The sequence below is a fragment of the Centruroides vittatus genome, unplaced genomic scaffold, assembly GCF_030686945.1.
Source record: "Centruroides vittatus isolate TY-2023 unplaced genomic scaffold, ASM3068694v2 contig_879, whole genome shotgun sequence".
Lineage (NCBI taxonomy): Eukaryota > Metazoa > Arthropoda > Arachnida > Scorpiones > Buthidae > Centruroides > Centruroides vittatus.
The window spans coordinates 686,521-713,296 of NW_027122571.1; the positions used below are offsets into that span (position 1 = coordinate 686,521).

At 29.6% G+C, this 26,776-nt stretch overlaps 2 protein-coding genes across 3 annotated transcripts in view; one reads left to right on the forward strand and one right to left on the reverse strand.

Annotated features, from left to right (window-relative positions):
- The window catches only part of LOC136983234 (DNA polymerase delta subunit 3-like), a 45,131-nt gene extending 32,572 nt beyond the window's left edge, over nt 1-12,559 (reverse strand). The window contains exons 1-2 of the mRNA XM_067279921.1: nt 12,462-12,559; nt 4,772-4,827 (exon numbers count right to left, since the gene is read on the reverse strand). Of these exons, the coding sequence (XP_067136022.1) occupies nt 4,772-4,827; nt 12,462-12,533 (128 nt within the window). The 5' untranslated portion in view covers nt 12,534-12,559. The remainder of the gene's footprint in view (nt 1-4,771; nt 4,828-12,461) is intronic.
- Nucleotides 12,560-21,554: 8,995 nt separating this feature from the next.
- The window catches only part of ctrip (E3 ubiquitin-protein ligase ctrip), a 181,710-nt gene continuing 176,488 nt past the window's right edge, over nt 21,555-26,776 (forward strand). For both annotated transcript variants that reach the window (XM_067279913.1, XM_067279914.1), the window contains exon 1: nt 21,555-21,713. The gene's annotated coding sequence lies outside the window, so the exon portion shown is untranslated. The remainder of the gene's footprint in view (nt 21,714-26,776) is intronic.

A 26,776-nucleotide genomic window follows, 5' to 3' on the forward strand; every position in this document is an offset into this window, starting at 1 on the left:
GCAAATTGTCAAAATCACCAGGACAACTGATGTTCAGTTAGCATACGTTCACTGACAATTTTTTCACTCATCAAAAATGATAAGAACACCACATCTAACTTTTACTCTCCCAGAATTTATGCAGCACCTGTGTGTGATGACAGAATTAACCATACATTATTATATATTGGTGTGACTGCAAGAGGCTTTGCTGTGAGAATGAAGGAACATGAATACATGATAAGAAAGAAGCTTTCAACCATGGCCTTATACTGCGTTCGCACACAATCCATGACTCACTTTGATCTCGATTGCAACTGTCACCAGTCAAACATCGAGCTTTTCGCACAGGCAGTCCACTTGAGAAGAGCATGGCTATTGCACACGATGATAAAACTGACATAACTACTTGATAGGTCACAAACACCAATGAACAAAATGGAAACTACTATCTACTGGAAACTAAATCTAAATGGAAACTACTACCTGTTTTGATAGCTGGTCAGAAATTTGGTCAGAAATAAATACCTTTTCTTGCCATATATCTAATAATAGCTAGAGCTCATCCTCTCTCTCCAAATATCTTTTTTATTTCTCTGTTGATACATGACACTTACTCCACAACCATCTTGTTTCTTCTCATGCATGTGGGATTGTGAGAACTCTCTTATGACTAGATCTAATTTAAAAACTCTCTTCTGTCAATTGCAATTGAACCTCGTTTCAGTCAAACTTGAAACAGTCTAGATAAGTCATACCACAGCGCAGTCATGATCTTATCATAATCTAGATTGAAATGCTCAGTGTAAATTAAGTATTAGCCACTTACGCCAGATGTGAAGACATATGTGTTGATCTACAGGACACAAGATTACTACACAGGATTTCCAATAGAGCACACTTTTGTGAGGTTCCTAAAACCGAATCGAAAATTCGATTAATTATAAAAATTCCTAAAATGGGAAAGTTCGGTGGTCAAAGCGGATCAAGAACATGTGTGGTAGACTCAACAGAAAGGAAAACACTTGTTCTAAAAACAAATACAACATGGTGATGAATGACGGAGATGTCTACTGGGTGAGAGGGGGCTTTGTCATGGTGCTCATATACAAAAGTCGAGATGTAAACAATCGAGAAAAACAGGAGACTAATGACCAAAAGAACACCTGTTAGGTCATGTGAGCCCTAAACCATCTGAGGGAAGGAAATGGACATAAAACATCTGGCAAATTGGTCAAGCCACATGTCCAAGAAAGACCATAACAGTGTAAATTACAAGTGCAGGTGTCAAGACCCCATCAGCACTTCCCGGGGCTGTTCCCGACACGAATTGGTTCCAGTTTCGGTTAGAAACAGAAGGATGACCAATCAGGAAAAAGGGAAAGGGACACAGGACTAATCAAAAGGGGGAAATTTGAGGGAAATCGTATAAAATCCCCAAATCAAGGCCTGAAAGAAGAGATGCCCAAGTTTTCCACTTGCTCGCAAAGCGTTCGTCAACGCATCAACCAGCTACCCACTCCGTATGCCAACGTCCCTCTTCCAACTCTACGGACTCTTCTTCCCCAACGTCCTGGGGCATCACCCTCCATCTGACCACCGACATCAGGAGCTCTCCAACCCAGAACGATCTAGATCAAACTTTTGTGTCATTTTTTATGTAACTTAATTTTAATGTTAAAATAAACAGTTCTTGTAAGACACTTGTCATCTTTGCCTCTGCCACCACCACCAACATATGACCAGTCCCTAGGCTTTTCTTGACACGCAATTAACTTATTGCCCCTAAAAGCCAGCAACTTACACTTTAAATACTTGGAGTCAATTGAAATTTATTGGGCACTTAAGAATAGAATAGGAATTAATTTCAAAGAAACTGACAAACTATCTAAAGTGTGACATGCTTTCTTTGAACTTTTTAAAGCTTTCTCAAATACATCTCACTAGACCACACAGATACCATTTTACATAAATGAAAATTTAAACAAAATTAGTTATTTATGTGAAAATAGTTGTTCAAAAAATTAATTTAACTCTTTTTGTATGTTATTACAAAAAATTTATCTTAAACTAAATATGTAATTTTTTACGGGAATTAATTTAAATGCATTTTGTAAGTTATTCAAAAATAGTTTTAAACTAAATATAGAATTTGTTTGGGAAATAATTTTAAATTGTAGATGTTCTTTGTTGCAGAAACAATTTTAAATTGAACTTGTAAATCGTTTGTGAAAACATGTTCGATTTTGATGTAGCCATTTTGTTCTGCGGTATATACCTGAAGATGTCTGATAAAAACATTAGTAAATATTTCTTAATTTCAAGTGTTCTGATGTTGGTATGTGTGATAAGTCCTTTTCATTGTAGACATAATTTGATGGATAATTCATTTAATGTAAGTTCAATCATGATTCACACCAATAGTAGTATATTATTTTTGAAAACATTAGAAAAATGACAAAAATTGGCAAAAATTTAACTTTTTCAAATAGAATACTGCATACATATGCCAATTTTTCAGCATTCATAAATATTGTATTGTAATGGAGGTCAAGCTTTCCTTTACAAATCCAAAAAAATAGTTAAATTTATTAAATATTTTCAATGTACTTTCATCATCAATATCTATTAAGAAATTACTGTAATTTCTCAATTCTAAGACTTATTTTTCTACCTACTTTTATTTATCTGAGAAAGAGATATATCTTACAATAAATGGAATATTATACTTACAGCCCAAAACAACAATCAAGCAGTGATTGCTTGATTGTTGTTTGTGGATGTTATGCACCAATAATAGATGTTCCTAAGCTATACTGCACAAGGGTCATATTTAAGGATCAAATGAAGTCAACATTTCACTAATTTTTATATACTGTAACGTCAATTGATTTTAATATACTTATCATCAATAGTCTATCTTCGTTTAAATCATAAAAGAAAAAAAGTACATTAATACAAATTTTTGAAAAGATGGAAATACTGCATGCCTTTGAGTACAAGATGCCTAAAAGCAAGCAGGGACAAACAAGGGTGTCCAGGATGAAAATTTTACAATGTTCAGCAATATTTGTTACTTAATTAAAGTGGTTATTTTAAAGTTTTCCCTTCAAAAAGAAACTTCAAATTCAAGGTGTGTCTTAGAATTGAAAAAATACAATACAGTCAAACCTGTTTTTATGCGGGGGATAGGGACCGCATTAAAAAAAACGCATTAAAAAAAATCTCACGAAACTTCACGAATGGCTGTAAATAATAGTTTTCGCGACACAATTAAAAAATATTTTTTTTATGCGGTCAACAGGGACCGCATAAAAAAAGTCTCACATAGAAAATAACTCAAAACCGTACGAAATAGAATTTATTGACAACAGATGTCAGCACTTGACTGCATCGTCTGGTCTATCGTCTGTTTTACATATTTTTGTCCAGGTGGTGTTTTGTTGACTTAAAAAGTAAATTATTTCATTTTTTGCATATTCATGCAATAATATTACTATAATAAGTGCATTAATGCTATAATAAGTTTATTTATCTATAATAAGTCAACGTAAGACATGACGAATCGCATGAGACTAGTCGCCAACTATACCGCACAAATTAAAAATTCGCATTAAAAAAATCGCACAAATAAAAATTGCACATAAAAAGAGCGCATAAAAACAGGTTTGACTGTATATACCAGTTCAAATTAAATAAATATCTTGTTAAAATCTAACCAACATTTTCTTCTTTAAAATCTTTAAACAAAAACATTGTTTACATTTTACAAAATGTTTATATATATTACCGGCAAAACCCGATTTTATGCCAAACTAGTTTGGCATAAGCGTGTCAGGCCAAACTAGTTTAGAATTATTATTCAAGTATATTAATGGTTAAAATAAAATTAAAAGGCAATCAATTAGATGAACTATATTTATTCAAACATAGTCTACTTAATTTAAAAAACGTGGTTAATGTTACCCTAGATATTGAAGATGGGGGCTCGTCTCTGATTCCAGCAATCAGAAGACAGGGAACAGTGGGGACGCACGTTCTAACCTAACCTAACCTATTCTAATAAATTACCATAATTATTAGCAACCAAATTATTAGAATAGGTTAGGTTAGGTTAAAACGTGCGTCCAACTGTTCCCTGTCTTCTGATTGCTGGAATTGGAGAGAAGCTGCCATCTTAGATACCTAGGGTAACATTAACCAAAAATGGTATTGATTAGGAGTGACACAACACTTGTACAAAACTATAAAATAAAAATAAGCTAATCAGTACTTATCAGTTTGTATTTTTTTTTTATTAAGCCATTACTTTTAAAGATAATTAACTTTCAAAATATTTTCAAAAATTCAAACGAAATAATAAAAATAACTTTTAAAATCAAACTAAAATTAAAAATGAACTTATTTGTGTTTTATGATGAACTTAAATTAACCATTAATATATTTAACCATTAATATACTTGAATAATAATTCTAAACTAGTTTGGCCTGACATGCTTACGCCAAACTAGTTTGGCCTAGGCAAAACTAGTTTGGCGTAAAATCGGGTTTTGCCGGTAACATATACATTCAAAAAAATAACAAACTTAAAAATGCTTTTCCGTTATTATTTTTAAAACTTGTTTTTGTTTGTTTATTTTATGTTTTTTTCAAGAGTTTGGTAATATAAAATGTATCAAAAGTACTTAATTTACATAATATTTGTATTCCTACAAGAAAAACAAAAGCTTATAATTATTCAACGACAAAAGTTTGATTGAAAAATAAATTATTATAATTAATAAATACATACTGTTTTGCAGAGTTGCAATTTAGTGATAGTACTTTACTTAACCATTTGTAGGTTACCTGAAATGATAGAGTAAATTCAATAATTAATAAAAATGAAATAGCTTTGGATGAACTATAAAATTTATTTCTCTTTTTTGCATTTTAAATAAGTGATAATTAATTTATTTCTTCTAAAATATGCTATAAAATAACTAACAGAATATATTGAATAATACAAGTCTATTTCTACAAATCAGCTTACATTACTTTTTGAATGAAAATATCTTTTTGTAATGATATTTATACACAAATAGGTGAATGCCCCAGTTTCAGAAAAATTAACAAATAAATGAAGCAAAGTGATAATGAATCAAATGTAAAACATTCTAATTGAGAAACTTTTATCAATTGTTTGAAATAAGAGAATCCTAATTACAAAATGGCTAGAATTTTCTTAAAATTAAAAATATAGCAAATGGTAGCTTCAGATCATCAGTTATTCAAAATTTGCTACTTGATACTTAAACAATTAAACAAAACTTTAAAAAATTATTCATTCACAATTATGTTCAACTTAAAAAATATAAATGCATTTTAAAATATTTTTAATGTAAATACCTAATTTTAAAAATATATGTAATAGTTAATAGAAATAGCTAAATGCTTTAGACAAACAATAATAATAAACTATAGGTTTTGTTTCATTTTATTATAATACCATTTATCATTTTCTCTTTATTATCATCATCATAAAATCTATAAGATCCAACTTCTCAAACAATATTATAAGATACTTAAATCTGGAGTTTGTTAAAAATGCAAATTTATTATTATACAATATTTATAAAATATCAAACATTGTCAGAAAATCCAGTACTAGCATCATTTTCTAATATATTAATCATACAATACATTAAAAAATTTCCAAGAATTATTATTCAAAAATAACAAAAAAAACCATTAAGTTTTTTTATTAACATTAATTAAATTAATTAACTGTTAACATTAATCCAATTAAACAAAATTACTTTTAAAAAATTTTAATCAACAATCTTAGTTTCTTAATAACATAATAAATACAACATACTAAATCGTTTAACATAATTAATTACAGCATAATTGTCTTGAACTCTGATGTCAGTCATTTATGTAAATTGATACCTTAACTGTATAATTGTATAATTAATTAAATTTATTATTTTATAAACATATGCTTTATAATTATAAAATTATACAACATAATAATCAGTATTATGTTTTAGTAAGTGAATATTTGAACACTTTCTATTATAATTATAAATTTGTTATTGTATTGGATACAATTTTTCTTTAACCTCTCCTTAATCATGAGAGTTAATAATTAAGACATTTATATGTTTATAAAATAGTTAGATATTACAAATCAATCTCCTAAACATTATATAAAGAAAGTGAAATTTAAATTAAATAAATAAATAAATATAATTGTAAATAAAATTCTTTTTGTTATCTTTTAGATGAATGTTAAATGATTTAGTAATTTATTAATTTTATCAGTCTTAAATTCAAAATTTTGAATTTATGAATCAAATATTATCAAACACATTTTGAAAAATATCAACAAAAAATAATGCTTCAATAATTTTATTGTAAATATACTTAGTAATATTGTATAAATCTGAAATTCAATGATGATTTATGCATATTAAATCAAAAGTTAAAAATATATTAGTAATTGGTATGTTTAAATAAATGGAGAAATTAAACTTCATTACTACTTCAAGTAAAGCCACTGTAGAAAAAAACAACAAAAATTATTTCTTATTCTGAATTAGTTCTGTTAGGAATAACTAGAATCTTTTTCATTTGATCCAACAGCCACAAAAACCTAAAACATCAGATATTGCAAACATTGTATTGACAACACACATTAAAAGAGGTCACTGAAAATTTTTCTCTTTATGTGATTTTTCATATAAATATAAATACTTCTTTGATAAAAGTTTTCTTTTCCTTCGTTTCTTTTCAGATTTTATACTATACTTACAATATTTTAGTAACTTTACAAAGATCATGTGTCATGATGACATTTATGAATCATAAGTAACCTTTTTTTTTTTTTTTAAACTTGTAAATAAACTAATGAACAATTTATAGAATGTACTGGTTTAGAATGGGCATTATATGGAACATTTCATTTTTTTATTTTTGGAAACTGAAGGTGATCTATTAATAAGGCAGAAAACATTTTTTCACATTAAATACTGCTGAAAAGTGAAAGGGTGTTTTGATGTGAACTTTTTGAATGCTTTTTATTGATTTAAAAACTTCCATTTCTGAATTTCATAGTTCTGATTAGTTTAATATTAATCAAATTCTAAATATTCATATTTTATTATACATTTAATTTTATTTTGCATTCTATATACATGGGAATTGTTTTCATATATGAAAATTGATCAATTAAAACTAACACACACCATTATTGATTGTATGAGAGGAACTGATATTTTTACCATTTCGTTATTTTTTTGATGAACTAAAATAATGCTGAAGCACAAAATAAACAAAGGAAATGCCTTATTGCTTTGTAAGTGAAAGTTTTACTGTGAAATTCTATGGTAAGCATATGAAAAACAATGCTTGTTTATTGTTGAGAGAATTTTGCATGTCATTTGACATCACTTTTGGGTATACAAATCAACTAGAGAAGAAGATACTCAGAGTCATCTTTCATTTGTAAGTTTATTACTACCTTGTAAATGTTTAGATGGTGAAGTTTAATAGAAATATTTTTATTCTTACTTATAAACATGGATTTAACAGCATAAAAGGTAGCCTTTAAATGTGTACAAGAAATATATTTTTTTCTAAATAAAAAATGATTTTTCTAGATTTTGCATACGTAATTGTTTGTATCTTTTGTATTTCATACTGTAACAAAATCTGAAGTGACGTAAGTTCAAAGTTTGAAGTTATGTTAACTTCAAATTATGCATAAAGTTAAAAAAGTAACTAGCTATATAATTTTGTTTGTTAGATAATAAAACACATCTTTTTAATTTCCAGCAGTAGGCTTAATACCACAGAAATGTTTTTGACCTATTTATAGGTCTTTCTGTTAGGACTAACATATCAAATGCAGAAATAGCATTTTAAGATTAAAATAGAACAAAATTCTGTATTCTATTTGCTTAGTCATATCTGAAGAAAATCTATAAGGTTCAAAATGTTTTTGTGGTATTAAACCTACTGCTGGAAATAAAAAAAGTATGTTTGCTTATCTAACTGTTTTACATCCAGTTTACCTTAAGAATATTTTAATTTTGTTTAGTATGAACTGATGGAAATATGTATCATAATCAAAAACCATATATATATTAGGGTCCTGTCATATGCAATCCATTGTATAAATGGAAATTCATATAAAATAGCTAATCCATTAATTAATAAATAAACCAAATGATCAGGATAATAAATCAGGCTATAAATTTGCTATTATTAATGATTAGATATTAAGTAATTTGGTATTAGAGATAGACATTAGGTGCCATCACTTATCTAAATTAATAATTATAGTTTTTTAATAATTTATTAAATAATTTAGAACCATCTGGAAGAAAAGAACTAGCCCAGAGTATTAGACCATGGATGTAGAAGTTCCCCCAGCTGATACCATAAGTGCATATGGTTATATCTAAAATTTAAATATGTCCGGATGCAAAGAATTGCTCAGAGGTCCAGGTGACATAACTGGCAAGCAGAGGTTGCAGGTTCAAGTCCCACTCTGAGCTAGTTCTTCTGTTGCAGATGTTTCTAAATTATTTAATAAGTTACTAAAAATTATAATTATTAATTTAGATAAGTGATGGTACCTAATGTCTATATCTAATACCAAATTACTTAATATCTAATCATTAATAATAACAAATTTATAGCCAGATTTATTACAATGATCATTTAGTTGATTATCAATGTATCAGGCTTTGGGAAGTTTATTAATTATTAAATATTTTCTATAATAACATATCTGTCACACTTTTTTTTATATGAATAAAGCAAAAGCACTTTACCATAAATACCATACTATAAATCATAAAAATAAATTTTAAAAAATTTTAATATTCTCACTCTCTCTCATTTGCAAAGTAATTTATGTAAATGAAACAAAGAACAGCACTGATGTCACACTAGCAAGTTAAATTCCTCCTGATATGTTAAGAGCTAATGTTGAGAACACAGTAATGCAATTTAACTTGTTTTCAGAAAATGGTGGACACCACATTGAACATGTTTTATAACCAGCACCGGATCCAATAGTTGTGAGGCCCGATTGAATTCTCTTTTGTGGGGCCCCTCAAACTTTAAATAACAAAATTAATTAACAGTTAATTTACATATTGAAATATGTTTTATTTTTCATAACAATATACCTAGATATTTATTTTTGTAACATGTACTAGTTTTAAATATATAAATTTTGATGTGATGCGGGGCCCGATTGGCACCAATCACTCCAATTGCCTAAAATCTGGCTCTGTTTATAACATGTTTTAAAACCAATTAAAAACATTTTCAACGATGTCTTCATGTCTTATTTTGTTTAACAATATTGCAGACAGCACCATTTCCCATTGGTGGTGAGTTTTTGAACTATTTTTTTTTCACGGAAATAAAATCCCATGACGTCCTGTACACTATTACCAAGTTTGATAACATTCTGTCCAGTATTTTCATTTTATGGTCATTTCAAAGTGGAACTTTAATTATAAACACCTTGTATATTATTATGCAAATTAATATAAAAATAACTTAAAATTATAGTAAAATTTGATTACTTTTGGTCGTGTGTTCCCCCTTTCCCTATTAACTTTATGTTAGTTTGTTCTTAACTGTAGAATAACTGATGAAGACCGCTGAAATCAGTCGAAAATGTTTTTAACAAATTAAACATTTGCTGGATTGTTAAAAAGGTGTTGTTTATATCTTTTATAACTTTATGTTAAAATGACCTCATGTAACACTGTTTCTTTTAGCATTTTGTCATCTAGGAATGTATCCACTGTGTTAAATGGGTCTTACTGTACTTGATAATTTCTCAGCACCCACACTTTTCTCCACAGGTGTTAAATTAGCCACAATTGGGAAAATTTCCCATCGTGTGGTAACATGCCAGACAAAGAATGATGCAGATTCCAGTGTGTAAAAAGAATAGATGAAGTGGACAGTGATAAGAAAATCAGGTTCAACTGCTGCAAGTACTCCTGGTAGTTGGGATTTACACTATTGCTTTCACACCAACTAATCAATGCTTCCCATGTTGCAACTAGTTAGGTGGAATTTTCCCTTTGCAGCATAAATTCCCTCCAGTTATTTTAGTGCATAAAATTTTGTGGCATCAAAAAATGAACTATGGCAAAAAAAAGCATGAAACTACTATAGAGCAATATACTGTATGGAAATTCATAATTTGTATATGTGGAAGTAATTAAATAAAGTAATTTTTATTTTTTAATTGCTATATTTTATTTAGTAGATTTAATTTTCTATTATAAATTAATTATTTTAAATTTTATTGTAAGTTTGTTCCTAAACATTTGACCATTACTGAACTGATATATATTCTATTATAGGTTTTATATTGTTACATCTCTGTAAGATCTGATTATATACAGTAAGTACTGTGCTGCTGCATTTTTTAAATGGGAAATACATTGTGGTCCTTCCTGTGTTTGAATTATCATTATTACAGATCATATACATTTTATTTTGTATGTGTCATACAAAAAAATGAAAAACCTCAGACTTTTGTCTATTTTCTACAGTATAACTGTAAAGTTTAAATACAAAAAATTATTTTAATTTTTTAAAATAGAAGATCTGGAAATACAAAGCAGAAGCATAAAGAGAACAGTGATGTTACCTCACTGTTGATGTCATATTCCCAGTTAATTGTCACCTCACTTGGATCTGTTCTGATGTGGTGAACCAGTTTTAAAGCATAGAAAGCATAGGAACTGTTTACTCCATCTATATTTATTCCATGGATCCCATTGTCTGTGTGTGTGAGAGAATTCCTTATAACTCCTGCAATTTTTGTCCAATCCAGATGAAATTTTAGTTATATCTGTTTTATGTTCTCATGGAAAGTATAGGCTATGTATTTTGCAGAAATATTAGCTATAGAATAAATGTTTTATCAATTTTGGATCGGTGATTGTACTTACATTGCAGTAACGTCAGTGACCACATGACATTCAGGCTTGAGGAAATTCCTCTTAAGTTGCATTTTTAAATATTTTGACAAACGGTTTATTTTAAACTAACTTTATTAAATTTAAAATTAAAACTTATAGAAGTGACATGATGTGGCTATCACTTTTAAACAAAGTTTTTAAAAAATCTTTCCATAGTGACCAAGTGACATTCTATTATCCAATTGGATGTAACAATTTAACAAGCCCATTATTTAGAAAGCGTTATCACTCATCTAATTAACATATGTACAATTCATCTTTGTTTATCAATATGGAATTAAAAAGACTTGCTATTTTGTTAGAAAAAAATACCTAGGGGAAAGTGTAAGCATACAAAAATCAGTCAGATAAATTCTAGATCTAAAAGAATAAGAACAACTGAGAACCCTGTAAGCCACGAAGTCCGACTTGAGCAACATTGAGTAAGAAAGGCTTTGTCAAGGGCTACAGAAACAACATCCCAATGTCGAGCACAACTTGAAGTTCTCAATTCTTCAATCTCTACTTTCTCATAAAAAATATTTCATCACGCTTCACAGGAGAATTTCTAGTATACATAGGTTATATTAGGATAAAGGCTACAAGTCATATCAAAAGTTGTGATTGTGTTATCGCATTTCTACCTGATCACACACTAGAAGAGCACCAAACTGTAGTCTATATTACATTGCAAATATTTCCCCAAAAGTAGTTCAATTTCTTTTGCAACATTGTTTTCTACTTGTAGCATGGTCAACTGCAAAGACAAGAAAGTGGGAGGTCAAAATTTCAATTTAATGACTTATTCAATCCTGAAGTACATCACAACTTTCTTTTCTATAATTCAAGAATGGGGATCAGCTTGCTTGCAATGCTGTTTTCTATATTTGGTATCAACAATAGAAGGAATAAGCTAAAGAGGGAGTCAAAATTTGAATTTACAGAATTTTCCATTCAGACCAAAATGTCATCAATGACAATGGTGATCATATTGTATTTTGTCATGTAATTTCAATATTCACACTATAACTTTACGGTACATTAAAGTGTGTCAGATCTCATATTAATATTCATTTGTAATTAAATAGAATATATCGCTGTACATATATTATTAAAGATACATCTAAGGCAAAATCATTTATTTACTTTGTATAAAACAATAAAATTTATTAAAATCTGGCGAAAAAAATAGCACAAAATGTGTATTCTGTATTCTGTATATGAAAAAACACTCGTCTTAATATTGAAAAAATATTCAAAATATCAATGTTGATTGAAAAATATGTTTACATCGTTAAATTCTATTGGTCGCATGTGTATGCATGCGACCAATAGAATTTAACGATGTAAAAATTACTGAAAACAAGACCTAAAAGTATACAAAAAGCATAAGTGATAATTTATATTAATAATTTGACAAAAAATCTAATTTTTAACACGTGTATCTATATAACGGATTTTTCCACAGAATGAAATGCAATTTACCACTTCACTTACTATTTTGTTTTCGTGAATAACGAATACTTCTATTCTATCTAAAATTTCCTCTTCGTTCAGAGAACCCGCCATAACATAAATATAAAACAAGTAAAACGTGGAAGGTTGCCACATTAAAAATTTTGTAAATAAATGTTTTTTAAAAATTATTATTTCTCGTTTTTAAAATGTTTTACTATTTAATATTTTCGTTCAAAGATTAAAATTTTATTTTACTACAGTATATTCCACTTAATTTAGCCTTATCCGGGAATAGATCAATTCACCCGATTATGCTGGCATTATCTCTACAAGTTCTTCTCGATATACTTTTTCCACACTATTCTAAATAACAGTAGTATAATAACGTATAAAATAAAAAGAGATATTTATTGAAAAATAAATTAAATAAAGACATAATTTTTATTTTTATTACTATCGTTGAAAATCATCGGAAGGTGAACACGCGCAATAAGAGACCGCACTATCTAATTTCTACAAGATATAGTGTGATTATGTTCTAATTTTTAAGTAAACAATGAGAAGTAAATGAATAAATTTTATTATCACAATATGCCGCTAAATATAAGTTCTCATAACCCAAAAAATGGCAACTAGCTAAATCATAAAAGATATAACATTTAAAATTTTTCCATAGCCTAAACTGGCCCAACCTGACGACCTTATTTTTTCATTAGATGTTAAGCAGCTAAGTAAGCAAACTAACAGTGCGTTACGTATAAAATGAATTATGCCATTTGTTTCCTTACTTAGGTTTGCTTGTCAGTTTCTTCAAGGAACATCCTGTAGATATAAAATAGCCTTGAATAAAAAACCAAATCAGCAGACACCAAAATTGCTTCGTTTCTAATTCAGCCTAACTCCTTTTAGGCCTAGCAAATTGGCGGCCGAATGGCCGCGCGGTCAAGGTGGCAGCCTACCGCTATGGGGGACCCGGGATCGAATCCGAACGGGTCGAATAATCCCCAGGAATTTTTCGGGGGGTGGTCCGTTCGGATATGTCGGGCCCCGTCCCTCACCACCCGGTCGCCCCATTGTGGGCCTAGCCGAACCCATAATGGGCCTACTAAAAGAGGCCCTCTTAGTGCCCACAGGGCGGAAAGAGTTAAAAAAAAACCCATAATGGGCCTGCTAAAAGAGGCCCTCTTAGTGCCCACAGGGCGGAAAGAGTTTTAAAAAAAGGCCCACCAGTGTCCAAGTGGTTTTGTTCTCTGAACACTGGGAGTTCGGACGTGGATTCGCGCCTGGCCAGGACGGGCTGGCCACGTGGAGTTTTCCGGATTTCCTCCCTCTAACGTCTGAATAGGGGCCAGCACAATACTCTTAAAAACCTTCCCGGAAGGCATGTCCCCTAGACAGATCGCCCAAGTATTGTGTTGCCGTAATTAAACAAACTGAATCACTTCTTCGATTTATGTTGTACTTTGTCATTTGACAAAAGCAGTAAGAGTATTGACTATTTAATAAAAAATATTAACTAGTAAGATTGACAATTTTTATTATTTTCTGTATTTCAGTAAGTTGAAGGGTGGCTTCAACTTAGGGTTGCCAACATTTGCCAACTACTCGCCTGGAGGATTGCCCCCCAAAATAAACAGTCACAATATTTTATTTATTCAACAATTATATTATCATATACGAGTACAGTATATATATTTATATATAGTGTTACACAGTTAACAATCCAACATTATTTTATATAGTAAGTATAATTGTAATGCTTCTTATTTCTTAAAATTATATTTTTTTTTCTGATTTTGCTACTTGCAATAATTTTTTTTGGTCATGTTGAAATAAATAAGAATGAAAAGCTTCACAGCTCATGTCAAAATTAATTCGAATGTCTAACTCTGCTTTAACGAGCTCCACTCGCATTCTACTTTTATCATTTCTCCAAGCAGATTGCAGATTCCATTATAGAAAAAAAATTCTTTCCACAAATGCATTGCCTACAGGTACGCTTAGAACTTTTCCAACAATATGTTTGATTTCAGTCACATCAAGGGTTTTAAAAATAGACACCCATATTTTTTCTGTTGATAACTCATTATTTCAAAGTTTTTCTAAATTGTTATTTTGAATTAAAATTATTTTGTCATATAGAATATCTTCATTATAGTAATAAATATTAAAACTTTATCACAAAAAAGGATATTTTAAAAAATTACTTCTACAGACAATTTCAATTTTTACTTAGAAATAAATAAATTCATTTATTATAAAGGAGACAAACAAAAATTAATTTGAAAAACACAAATATTTATTTTATTTGGGTCTCTAATTAATAAAAAACGACAAAACACCATTTTAAAGTGCATTTTTATTCAAATAATATACTCGTAAATAATATGTAGCCAAAAACGCAGCCAAGTCAAATTTCTGTAGCCCAAAAAGTAGCCAAAGTGCCAAATGATATTTTTTATGCCAAACTGATAAAAGGATAGCCAAATTTTGCACAAAGTAGCCAAATCTGGCAACGATGCCTATGGTAGCGAAATATGGCAACCCTTCCAGTAATCTCAATAACATGAGTGTTTAGTAATGAAATGTAGATGGCGCTTATCGTAATGATGATTTTGTATGCAAATTTTCAACAAAAGTTTTCGATCTGGAAATATGAGGAATAATGTGAATGTTACAGAATAATTAACAAACCGATTTTAAATTTTAATATTAAAGAATAATAAGTAAAACATTGATATTCCTGGTGAAATTACTAGTAAAACTGGAGACTGGATAAATGTCACCAAAACTGGAGTCTCCAGGTGAAAATGACACGGTTGGTAACCCTACTTCAACTTAATACAATCCAGTGGTCGAGTGGATAAAGGGTACGTTCGTTAAGTCGAACGAGTTAAACGAGAATGACGTCATCGTTATTCTTGTTTCGTTAGACTTTTCGAACGATTCGTTATAACTAAATGGCTGTTTCTAAAATCGAAGATATGAATGTTGCTAGTGCAGCCTTATCCAAAATATTTTTCTTAGGTTGCTTCGGATGGACAGTGTTAAGGTTAATCATATTAGTCATTGTAAACCGCGCTTTAGTCAGTCGCTATTCGCTTATTTTGTGTGTCCGACCGTCAAAGAACCACTCGGGATCGAGTTAAGTATATACAAGCTAAGTCTTTATTTATTGTCTGGTCAATGTACAGTACACTTCCGTTTGTCAATTGTTCACGATAGGAGGCGTCCTTTTCGTGTAAGATCCAAGTCGGATGTATGTGAGTTAATAAATGTTCTTGTTGCCTTTGCCTCGCCCTGTTTTTGACTCGTTCGTGGTTATAGGAAATCACCACAGACAGTTATTTCAATCATTTCACTTTTTAATTCACAATTTAAACACTCGAGTAGATCTAGAAACATCGATATCGTCGGGCGCCATTTTCTTAACGAAGCAAACTAACTCTTTCCTTCGTGAGCTTCATTAGGGTTTCGTTCGATACGTCATCACCGCGGAGCATGCGCACTGAGCGAGACTACTACTTTTCGAACGATTCGTTACTAACGCGTTTAACTCGTTCGACTTAACGAACGTACCCAAAATCATTGAACACTGGTAGTTGGTCCCGGGTTATCTCCTCGCCAACGGGCTAGTCGTTCATTTTGTAATACTTAATTATGAGCCGGTTTGCTTTAGAAAGTCGTTCCGGAAGACAGCCCCTAAGCAGATCGTCATGTTGTTTTAAACAAACAAACCAAGCCATACATTAACTTGAATGACAAATTATTTTAAACTATTCGATATTTTTTCATAAATTGAAGAGTTTTCATACGAGTATGCAGAGTAAAAGGTTGTTTTGTCTAATTTTTGGATCTCATTATTATATCCGACCTCGTAAAATAGTGGTTTACGACCTTTTTTTTATCCCGTGTGCCTTTTTACATCGTAAATCAGAATATGATTTTTCTCTTTCAACATTGACTCATAAGGCGCTTTCCAAATATGCATTTATAGCGAGTTTGAGGCCGAAGTTTTAAACGCGAAAACGTGTACGTCGGACGTTCAGCGCCGCTTTCCTGAAAGCCTAGAAGTTTGACACTGGCATTTGGAATGTCGAACACGATTCCACTGACTTTCCAAACGCCACTGACAAACTTCTAGGCTTACAGGAAAGCGACGCTGAACGTCCGACGTACACGTTTTCGCGTTTATAACATCGGCCTCAACCTCGCTAATGTTGAAAATCTTTTATTTTTTACTATATTAATACGTGGTAAGCGCGAAAAGTTTCCGGCTTAACTATGTTTTAGATGTTAAAGGTATAAAATAATTATGTCATTTTTCAATATAGTCTCCTTGAGATCCAACACACTAATTACAAGTTGGAATTAGCATTTCAATACCCTTGAAAAATAGTCCGCATTTTGTCTACAAAATACTCTAAACTTCCTCCTGAAACTCTTCATCACTTTTTCGAAGTCTTTTTTGAGTTTTGGAAACAGATAATAATCACTAGGAGTCAGGTGTAAGGTGGATGGTCAAGCTCCTCAAACCACTCTCCTTCACAACATCCTTGGCAATGGCAGCCTTGTGCACTGGCGCATTGTCTTACAAGAACATGATGCAAATTAATGCAACAAATCTAAAATGAATGTTTAGAAGCAACTTATGCAAATTGAGTGAGAAAAACTGTTTTATTACTCCATACAGATGGTGCTATCTGATACTATCATTATTTTATTCCTATCATGTCTAAAATATAGTTAGTCCGGAAACTTTTGGCTCCTACCACGTACAGCCACATACAGTACATATACAATTGTCTACATGTCAGCTATTTTGAATCTTACTGTTCAGAACTGTTGTGCACAGTCCGATAGGCTGGTAATCTGTAATAGTGTTTCTCATTTCCCGGTTCTTTGTTTGTCTCGGGAATTCGAAAAAAAGTGATCTATTTCCCGGGATCCAGGATATAATTATTTTTTTTATGATATAAAATAAATTTTTAAATATAATTATTTTTATATTTTTTAAGTAATTTAATACGTCTTGCAATCTCCACAATAATAATATTAATAATGCTGTGTAAAATGTGTATTAAAAATTACCTTTGAATTACCTTTTTTTTTGTAACTCTTTTTGCCCAGTGGGCACTAAGAGAGCCTCTTACAGCAAGCCCATTATGGGTTCGGCCAGGCCCACAATGGGGCGGCCGGGTGGTGAGGGACGGGGACCGACATATCCGGACGGACCACCCCCGAAAAATTCCTGGAGATTTTTCGACCCGTCCGGATTCGATCGCGGGTCCTCCAGGGCGGCAGGCTGCTAACCTTGACCGCTCGGCCATCTGGCCGCTCCTTTGAATTACCTAGAAATTTTCACAAATAGAAAAATTTATTAAAGTTTGTTGGAAACTGCATACAAAAAAAAAAAAAACATAAATAAATAAGGCTTTGAATTGAGTTGATAATTTAAAGAAAAAATGAACTTAGATCAAACTTCTAAATTAGAAGGTAATTTTTGTTTTTTAAAATAAAACATAATACAAAATATTATTGTAAATTTTTATAATAAGATTTTAAAAAGCAAAGATGGTCAATACTCCGATCACTCAATCTGATTCTTATTTTGGTAATGAAAATTCCTGCTACCGAGAATGCCCTTTCCGATTCAATTGATGTGGATGGAATTGTTTTTAATGCATTTAAGAGAAGACAAATGTTTTGTTTTTTTTTTTTTTTTCACCTGCAGCCTGGAAGATTTCTAGTTCATTTTCGAGATTGTAGTAATTCTTTTGCTCTCTAGTATTCTTGATTTTTCTACCTCATCTGCTTTAATAACAAAATCAAGCTTATATCCCGATAATTCGGCAGTTCATTTGGCTTTAATAATCGAGTTTATAAAAAAAAAGAAAAAACTTCATACTCGTTGGTATCCTTGCCCAATTTGCACAACTTAGCATAATGCAGTTATTGAAGCTACCTGGCATAGTTAAAAATTAAGACAGCATCAGCGCAAGTGTGCAAGATATTACGGGTCTGACAAGAATTTTCAGAGTCCAGCCAGAAATAGGCTACATATTGATTATTAACAATTTATAAGATGCCATAACAAGCAAAAATTTTAATAAACTAATAAATAGGCTTAAAATTAATAATTACAAATGTATTCTGACAGTTTATGAGTTAATAGAGAAGTTACAGCCGAGCATGATTCCAATCACGTTCCAAACGCCCTTGTCAAACTTCTAGGTTTACAAGATAGCGGCGCTCAAAGTTCGACGTTTACGTTTTAGAGATGAAAACTTCGGCCGCACCTCTCTAACTGTACTTTTTATTTGCAAATTACTTTGCAGTTGCGCTAAATTAACTTACTGCGAAACCGGTGGGCGGTTAGAAATTTTACTACCAACAAAGACACAGAAGTGGGCGGTACGTATAAAAAAATTTGACTATTCCTGATTTAGACAATAGTCAATTTTTAAAGGAAATTTTCTTCAGTAGAGATAAGCTTGGCGCTTCGAGCAGACCCACAAGATTTTACATGTACTGTATAGTATAATTCTTTTCTACATTGCGCATGGAAACGAAATGTAGAAATAATACAGGTAAAACGATGACTATCGTCTAAATTCATAAGTTTTTACTGGGCCAATTTTTTTTTTTTTTTTTTTTTTTTACATTTCAGATATTTTTGTTTGGATATTTATATACTTATATTTATTTTCGACGGTTGGATGGCTGAGCGGTCAAGGTGGCAGTCTACCGCTCTGAGGAATCTAGGATTGAATCCAGACTGGTTCAAAAAATCTCCAGAAATTTTTCGGAGTAGTCTGACCGGATATGTCAGGCCGCCCCATTGTTGGCCTGGTCAAACCTATAATGAGCTTGCTAAAAGAGACCCTCTTAGTGCCCATAAGGAAAAGAGTTTAAAAAAGAACTTAAATTTATGATTCTTAACGGATAACAACCGAGCAGCGCCGTAACTAGTATTTTATGCGCCCGGTGCGAGCTTCTGTAACTATGCCCTAAAACTTGATCCAGGTCATTTCTACGCTCCCCCGGGTCTGCGCCCTGTGCCTGGGCACCGCTGGCACCGCCCTAGTTACGGCACTGCAACCGAGTACATTATTTTAATTATTTGTAATTATTTCATCGAATTAAATTATAAAAAAGAAATTAATAATTTGATAAATTAACTTGTTTCGCATTAAAACTTAATTTCAGTAGGCCTTTATATAAAATATATTTGTGGTTAGACTATACCTATAACGCTATACTTATGGAAATCAAAATTATGCATAAACACTGTGTTTATACATAATTTTGATTTCCATAAGTATAGCGTTATAGGTATAGTCTAACCACAAAATACCGTATGACGATTCGTTTATAATTAGCAATTATGGCATTCATGGAAATTGGCCCACTCGCTCCGTTCGTGTGCCAAATATCCATTCATGCCATGTGATTTTGTCATTAACAATTTTCTTAATATCGCCTATATCATAAACTTTTCATAATCGCCTATATTATAAACTAATTGCATAATATACTATTATTTATATTATCATTAGAACGTTGTATAATTTAAGCAATATTATATGCTAGAAATTTCATAAACTGATTTAAAACTAATATTTGCTAAATATATTTTATTTTAAAAATATTCAGTATTTAAGACGTCATTTTTTAAATGCAGTGTAAAAAATTTCAATAAATTTTTCTGTCGAATTAAAACAGATCACAAAACTCAATGACGTTACAAAGTTTTTACAAAACGAATTGGTTTTTCAAACTAATGTTGTATTTAAATTCATTTGTAATAATTTATCTATATTATTTTTGAAATAAAAAAAAAGTACCTTCGTCTTCAGATCATATGGAAGACCACAATTTTGTTCATTTTGATGTCTGATGTTAAAATTAGCATAGCTTCTTCTTTTATCCATACTGATCAGTGCCGCTGATGACCTGATTTGCAATGAAAGTATTTGTGAAAAATGAGAAACTTCATTTTCTTTTACCAGATCAGGAATATATGCAAATACATACAACTTCTGTGTCCAAGATTTTGTATTAGAACGTTATTTCTCATATTCAGCATTAACCATTAGTAATTTTCGATAGTGCGCTAATGTAGTAGCTTGAAAGGATATACTGTACTCGTATAATATATGGATGGTCGAATTAGCAACAACTTTATGAAATGAACTGGTTTTGTAATTAACAATTTCTTAATTGAAAATTTTCCCAATTTTTTATATTAGCTCTGAAATAATTGTTAATTTTGCAAGATTTTTAATTATACCAATTCTTATCCGAATAAATTCAGATTTTTCTAGTCTTCGATCTATTTAAATATAAAAATTTTGTGCCTAAGAATTTATTTTATCCTAAAGCCAGACAGTCTGTTTTCAACAAGATTATGAAAATATAAAATTTATATCTCTCTATGTTTTTGAGATAGAGCCCCGTGAATCTAACAAACACACCCTAACACATCGTCGGCCAAGATAGCCGCTTGATATCGCCACGGTGGATCGGATTCGAGTTCTGTAATTTATTATATTAGAGATCGGTACTGTACGTTGTTTCTATCCCTCTTCAATACTATTCAACTGTACTGCGAGTTTTGCCAGTTGGCCAATTCTTAATGGGCGCAATTGTAGTCGACTGTATAGCATAAATGTGGTGTGCTTCACGTTCACTAATCAATCATTAGCGAGTTTTTAAATGGCCTTGAACTTTGAATACTATTTAATAAAAATCTGTTAATTTTTGAAATAAAAAATTTCATATTTTTTACAAGTAAATTTTATTGCAAAACTTTGAATGAGATCGGCGATATGACAATCACAACCTTTTTCTAATTTTGCACTTATTTTCTTTCTGTCAAAAAATAAAAATTTATTGTAATCGATAAAATTCTTTAAAATATTCCCCGGATGCTTTAAAAGGGAAGTTACAGTTTACGGTCGTTTAGAGTTTTAATAATACATTGGCCTTGAGAAATATTTCATTTTGTTTTAGTGACAAGGAATGCCATTGGTTAAATTTGCATCTTATTTCTCGATATAACCAATAGAAAATGGCTATCTATCGAAGCATTAGTAATTTGTTAGTCTGCATAAATTACAATTAAATACGCATGCGTAGGTGAAAGACACGCTTTTCTGACTTCATATGATAAAGTGATTCTGTTAGAGTAGTTTGTAAAGACGAATGAGAAAGTTCGGTTGTTTTTTCATGTAGACATATTTACATCATTGAGATATAATCCATTCTGGCAATAAGTATAGAGTGAAGGTATGTTTCAGCCGTATTGAATACCAAATTTTTAAATTATAAAATAATTAATTAAAGTGTTGTTCGACGAATAAAGCGAAGGTTAATTTTTAAAAACTGATATCAAATTCGTCACTAGGAAAAATCATACGCAATTAAGTTGCCTGTTTTGTTGTTAATATTGACATTTCTAATCGTTATCTTCGTTGAACTGACCATTTTTCTTGCAGCCATTAGTCTGGGCTCAGTCGGAAATTCGATTTGCTGGCAGGAAAATGTAAAAGAAAACTTTTACATAAACGTCTTTAAATAGATGTAAAGTTTTCATTATGAATATACATGGTATTAGCTAATAATAAACCTTAAGGAATTCTGTAGATTCCACCTCCGAAATGTTGTTATACAACTTTGATGTAAATATGTAACATAATATATATATATACACATAATATTTTATTGGAAAAAAGATGATAAGTTTTGAAGATAATACGTAAAAAAAACTAAGCTGTTAAAATATGTCTATCAATATTTAAAAAAAAAGAAATGCTTAATAGAATGTTTCTTTAATATCTGTTCCATTTATATTATATTCTTGTAGTTTTTATACGAAATAATATGACTATAAAGTTAATTATCCTTAAAAAGTAAGATTATATAAAGTATTTAAGTGAAACTTCAAAATGGTTTTGTGTATGAATTTAAAAATTGATATGAACAGTTCATGTTAAATTTGATATGCAGGCCTTGAAATAGTATTCTTGTTTTTTTTTTTTAGTTGCATAGGACTGAGAAATTTTTAACATCAAACAAAGGAAAAAGTTTGGAATAATAATATTTCATAGGATTATTAATAAATAAATAAAGGAATTTCAAATTCCAATTGACTGATATTAACTGTGAAACAACATACATGAAAATTGATTTTGATAAGGGAAACAATTACATATTTATGTAAAATGTGTTTGAGATTGAATAAAATTTCAAAAATTTAAATAGGAACAATCAGTTTGAGTAAAAATTATATGGTTTTTTTCCAGCAAACCAGATCTGATCTTGAAAGATTGATTTTTGGCCTAATTTTTTAAGTAAATGTAAATATTCTAATTTACTTACTAACCTTTATTTTGAAATAATGTATATTTTATCAACAATCTCAGATAGGCCTAATTTATAATAGCATGGTGTTCTGCTTGAATAATAAATTGTATTATTACTAATCAATTGAAGTAGACTGATAAATAAAATATTGGTAAATTAAAACAATTGTTTATTGAATGGTTAAATTTAGATTCATAAATAAATACTGTTCTTTCTGTGCTAAAACCATACATTGTGTAAGGTTACAAATAAAATTATAAACCCACTGATGACATTTTTGTTAATATATAAGAATCATAGTAAAGTATCTCATAAGAGACAATATAAGATGGTAACATAATTGGATAAATTATATGTTAAGTAGAGGTTTAATAAGTTAATTTAATTGATAAGGACTATATGATTAAATTTGTAATACAGAATATTTAATTTTTTTGATTCATAAAATTTCAATTGAATATAATCCATTTGAAAACACAAGTATTTAAACAATAATAGTAAGAACAGGATCATTTGTTGTTTGAATTTTTACTCAAATATGTGTTAGAAAATCTTAAAAGTATATTAAAATATAATTAGTAGGAAGCCTTAGATGTACTAATGAATAGTGATAGTACTTGATAGATGATGAAAATTTAGAATAATTTTAAGTTAATTTTTATTATTACTCTAATAAACATATATTAACAATAAGTTTTGACTTTTAATCTTCAAAATAAAGTATAAGAAGAAAAAATGGTTATGTTGAAGTCTTTTGAAGATAGGAGGGAAAAAAGATGCTTTTTCTGAGTTATTAGAACTTTGAAATTAGTCAATGTAAAAGGATAATGTCAATAGGTTAAAATCAGACTTTATCCTAAAAGAAAAAACATCATTCTCTCATTAAATAGTTGATAGCTATGCAATTATAATTTGCTGAAATTTAAATTCTAAATTAAATCTAAATTCAGTAAAAAAATGACTGATAAAATTGTGAGTAATAAATAAACCTGCTTAATACAGTCAAGATGGTGAAAATTCTCTTGAATTTTAAGGTCTGTAGAACAAATTTTGATAATCTTTAGATGAACGACTAGTACATAGTCATTCTGAGTACTAGAATTTAATAATGACAAGGAAAAAAAACATTTAAAACATATCTAAATAATTTTATATTGTTTTTGATTTGAGTTAGATATTAGGTAGAAAACAGTTTTACCTACCTGGTGTGAGTGTTTTGATTATAAAGCCTAAAGCAGCTTTGATTAACACCATCAAAGCAAGAATAATAGAAGGGAAAATACAGAAAGAAAATCTTTGGATAAAATTGAATGGATAGTGTAAAAAATTTTATAGTTGAAAACAGTTGTAATTACATATACTGCATAGAGGTGTTGAATTTATTGAATCAATGTTTAAATTTTGTTGTATGCAATGATATATAATTATGATTCTTTCACATGACCTCATTATTTCTTAAATACATTTTTTCCTTTAATTATTCATTTTATGATTTAAAAATACTAATTACTGTATTTACTTGCATATAAGACAAGGTTTTTATTCATTTATCACAGCTTCAAATTCTTAATTTGTCCTATATGTGCAAGCAAAAATTTTTTGCATTTTTCAAATAATTTTTGTGAACTATGTATTTGCATTTTTACTGGATGCTTACCCCTCTTGTATTTAAAAACATAAGTATTTTATCTGGGTCATTTGAATCGTTCTTGTATATTGTCGGGAGTAAAGATGAATAGCAATAGGAAAAGCAAAGCTTTTGAATAAAATTCCAGATTAAAATTCCAAAATCACATGGGAGCCCGATATAAGTTTTCATTCCCATGTGAAAACAGATGATTATTTGGAAATAAGAATTCAGAGAAACTCATAAGTGTAATCGACAGAGTGGATTTGACTGTTAAGAATTGGCAAAAAAGGTTCCAGATTGTCCAGCTTTATATGAACAAATTATGCTGTTGATTTTACAAGATTTTTCCTTAAAGTTTAAAATATTAGTAATTTTTACAGGACAATGTGTGCACTTATGTGCATTTGATATTTTATTTGTGATTAAATGAAATAAAATTAGAATTGTATTAATAAATCTAATTTTCTTTATTTTGATCTTTAAAGTCACACCTCATCCTATATGCGAGGTCGTCTTATATGAAAGTAAATATGGTATAATAACAAAGCTCTATCTTTGACTTACAAATAATGAAAATTTCGATTAATCTATAGATTTATTAGCTTTAATAATATATTTGTTATTAATAAACATTGTTTAATTAACATTTAAATTTGAAATTTGTTTACAAAACTAGAAAAGTTTTTATGAATTTTGATTTATTCTAGAATCTTAATAAATAATGATGAAAATGATACATGAAATTTGAATAAATTTCAGTTATCTATTTGAATGTAGTTTATTAAATATTTTTATGTGGACTGTTTACAAATTAATACTGTTATTCCTGTTCTTTTATATTAAAATGTTAGTTTATTAAATTTAATAATTACCTTAATATGTAATTATCATATCCTTTTAATGTATTTTATAATAAATATTGATGATTTTGTTACATGCAATTAATGGTACTTTTAATGAGACTCCATTTTAAAATCTTAATATTTTTAAATCAAATTATTAATATTTAAATATTAATTAGTTATTTAAAACCATCTTTCTATAGCATAATGCTGAGTATATGATAAAATTCTGTACTCCAGAAACTGGGCTATATAATGATGTAAAAACTCACTACATTATTATCAGTACATGGGCCTGAAAAATCAGCTGGATGAATATCAAGGTAGTGAGTTTTTACATGAGTATATGATTGTGATGATTAACTTAAGTGGTATTTCACACTTTATGCAAACATTATTTAAAAATAGGTAATTCAAAATTAGAGACAAAATAAGCTTATAAGACTAGTTTAATATGAAATTCCATATTGTATTTACTTTAATCAAAATGTTTTCTTATTTATTTGCTTCTAGTCCATTTGTGTTGTATGGTATTATAGAAACAATATGTCAATGATGGTTCACTATTAAATAATATCACAAGTAAAAACATTATTAAAACATTCCTATTTGCTGACATATATAAACATTAGACAGAAAACTAATCTCATAAGAACTTTTAGAATTTTCAATGAAATATGTCGATGACTTTATGAAGATTATATGTATAGATCTAACTTTATAATAATAACCACCACACAGTATTCAGCTTGAAATCAATGTACTGTACATAACTTTGGTTTTTGTCTATAACAATTCAGTTTATGTACAGTACCATTAAGTCAATGCCGACTCATAGTGACCTGATGGATGTAGTAAATGACTGAACAGCCTTAAGTGCTGTTCAGTCATTTACTGGGTGGCATATCTGAGAGGCTCATGCCAGTTGCTGCTGTTAAGGTTAGTTTTTTAAAACTGTTAATGCTCTTTATTTACTAAATGAATACAGTATAACTAGACTGATATTTTATATTTAGATTATTTTAAATGCTTAATAATAATTCATTGTGTAAATATTAATAATTTTATTGAAAATTACCATTATTTTAAGTAGAACAGTAGGGAAAAAAAAGGCAAATACTAAGGTATACGATAGATATAAAAATGCTATCAGATAAATTGTAATGCATGTTAAAAGAAGAGAGTTGACTAAATATTGGAGAACATTTAAAACCTTGTAAGTGTTCGATTTTTTTCTGTTTTTTGGTTTATTCTTGATAAAGGTCATTTAATATGACTGAAAACGTTAGAATTTAATAAATCTGGCTGCACATTTATAAGGTGTTTTGCAGTGTGTTTTGCTTTAAAACCTTGATTTCAATTTTTGAGTAATCCTTTTAATTTTTCCATCCATTTACTTTAATTTTTGAGTAATTAATGATTTGAACATTTGATGTTCTAGATTTACTGTTATCTGTTCATAATGTTAGTTGGGAAAATATAATTATTAGAAAAGTCCAGAAAAACATTATTTG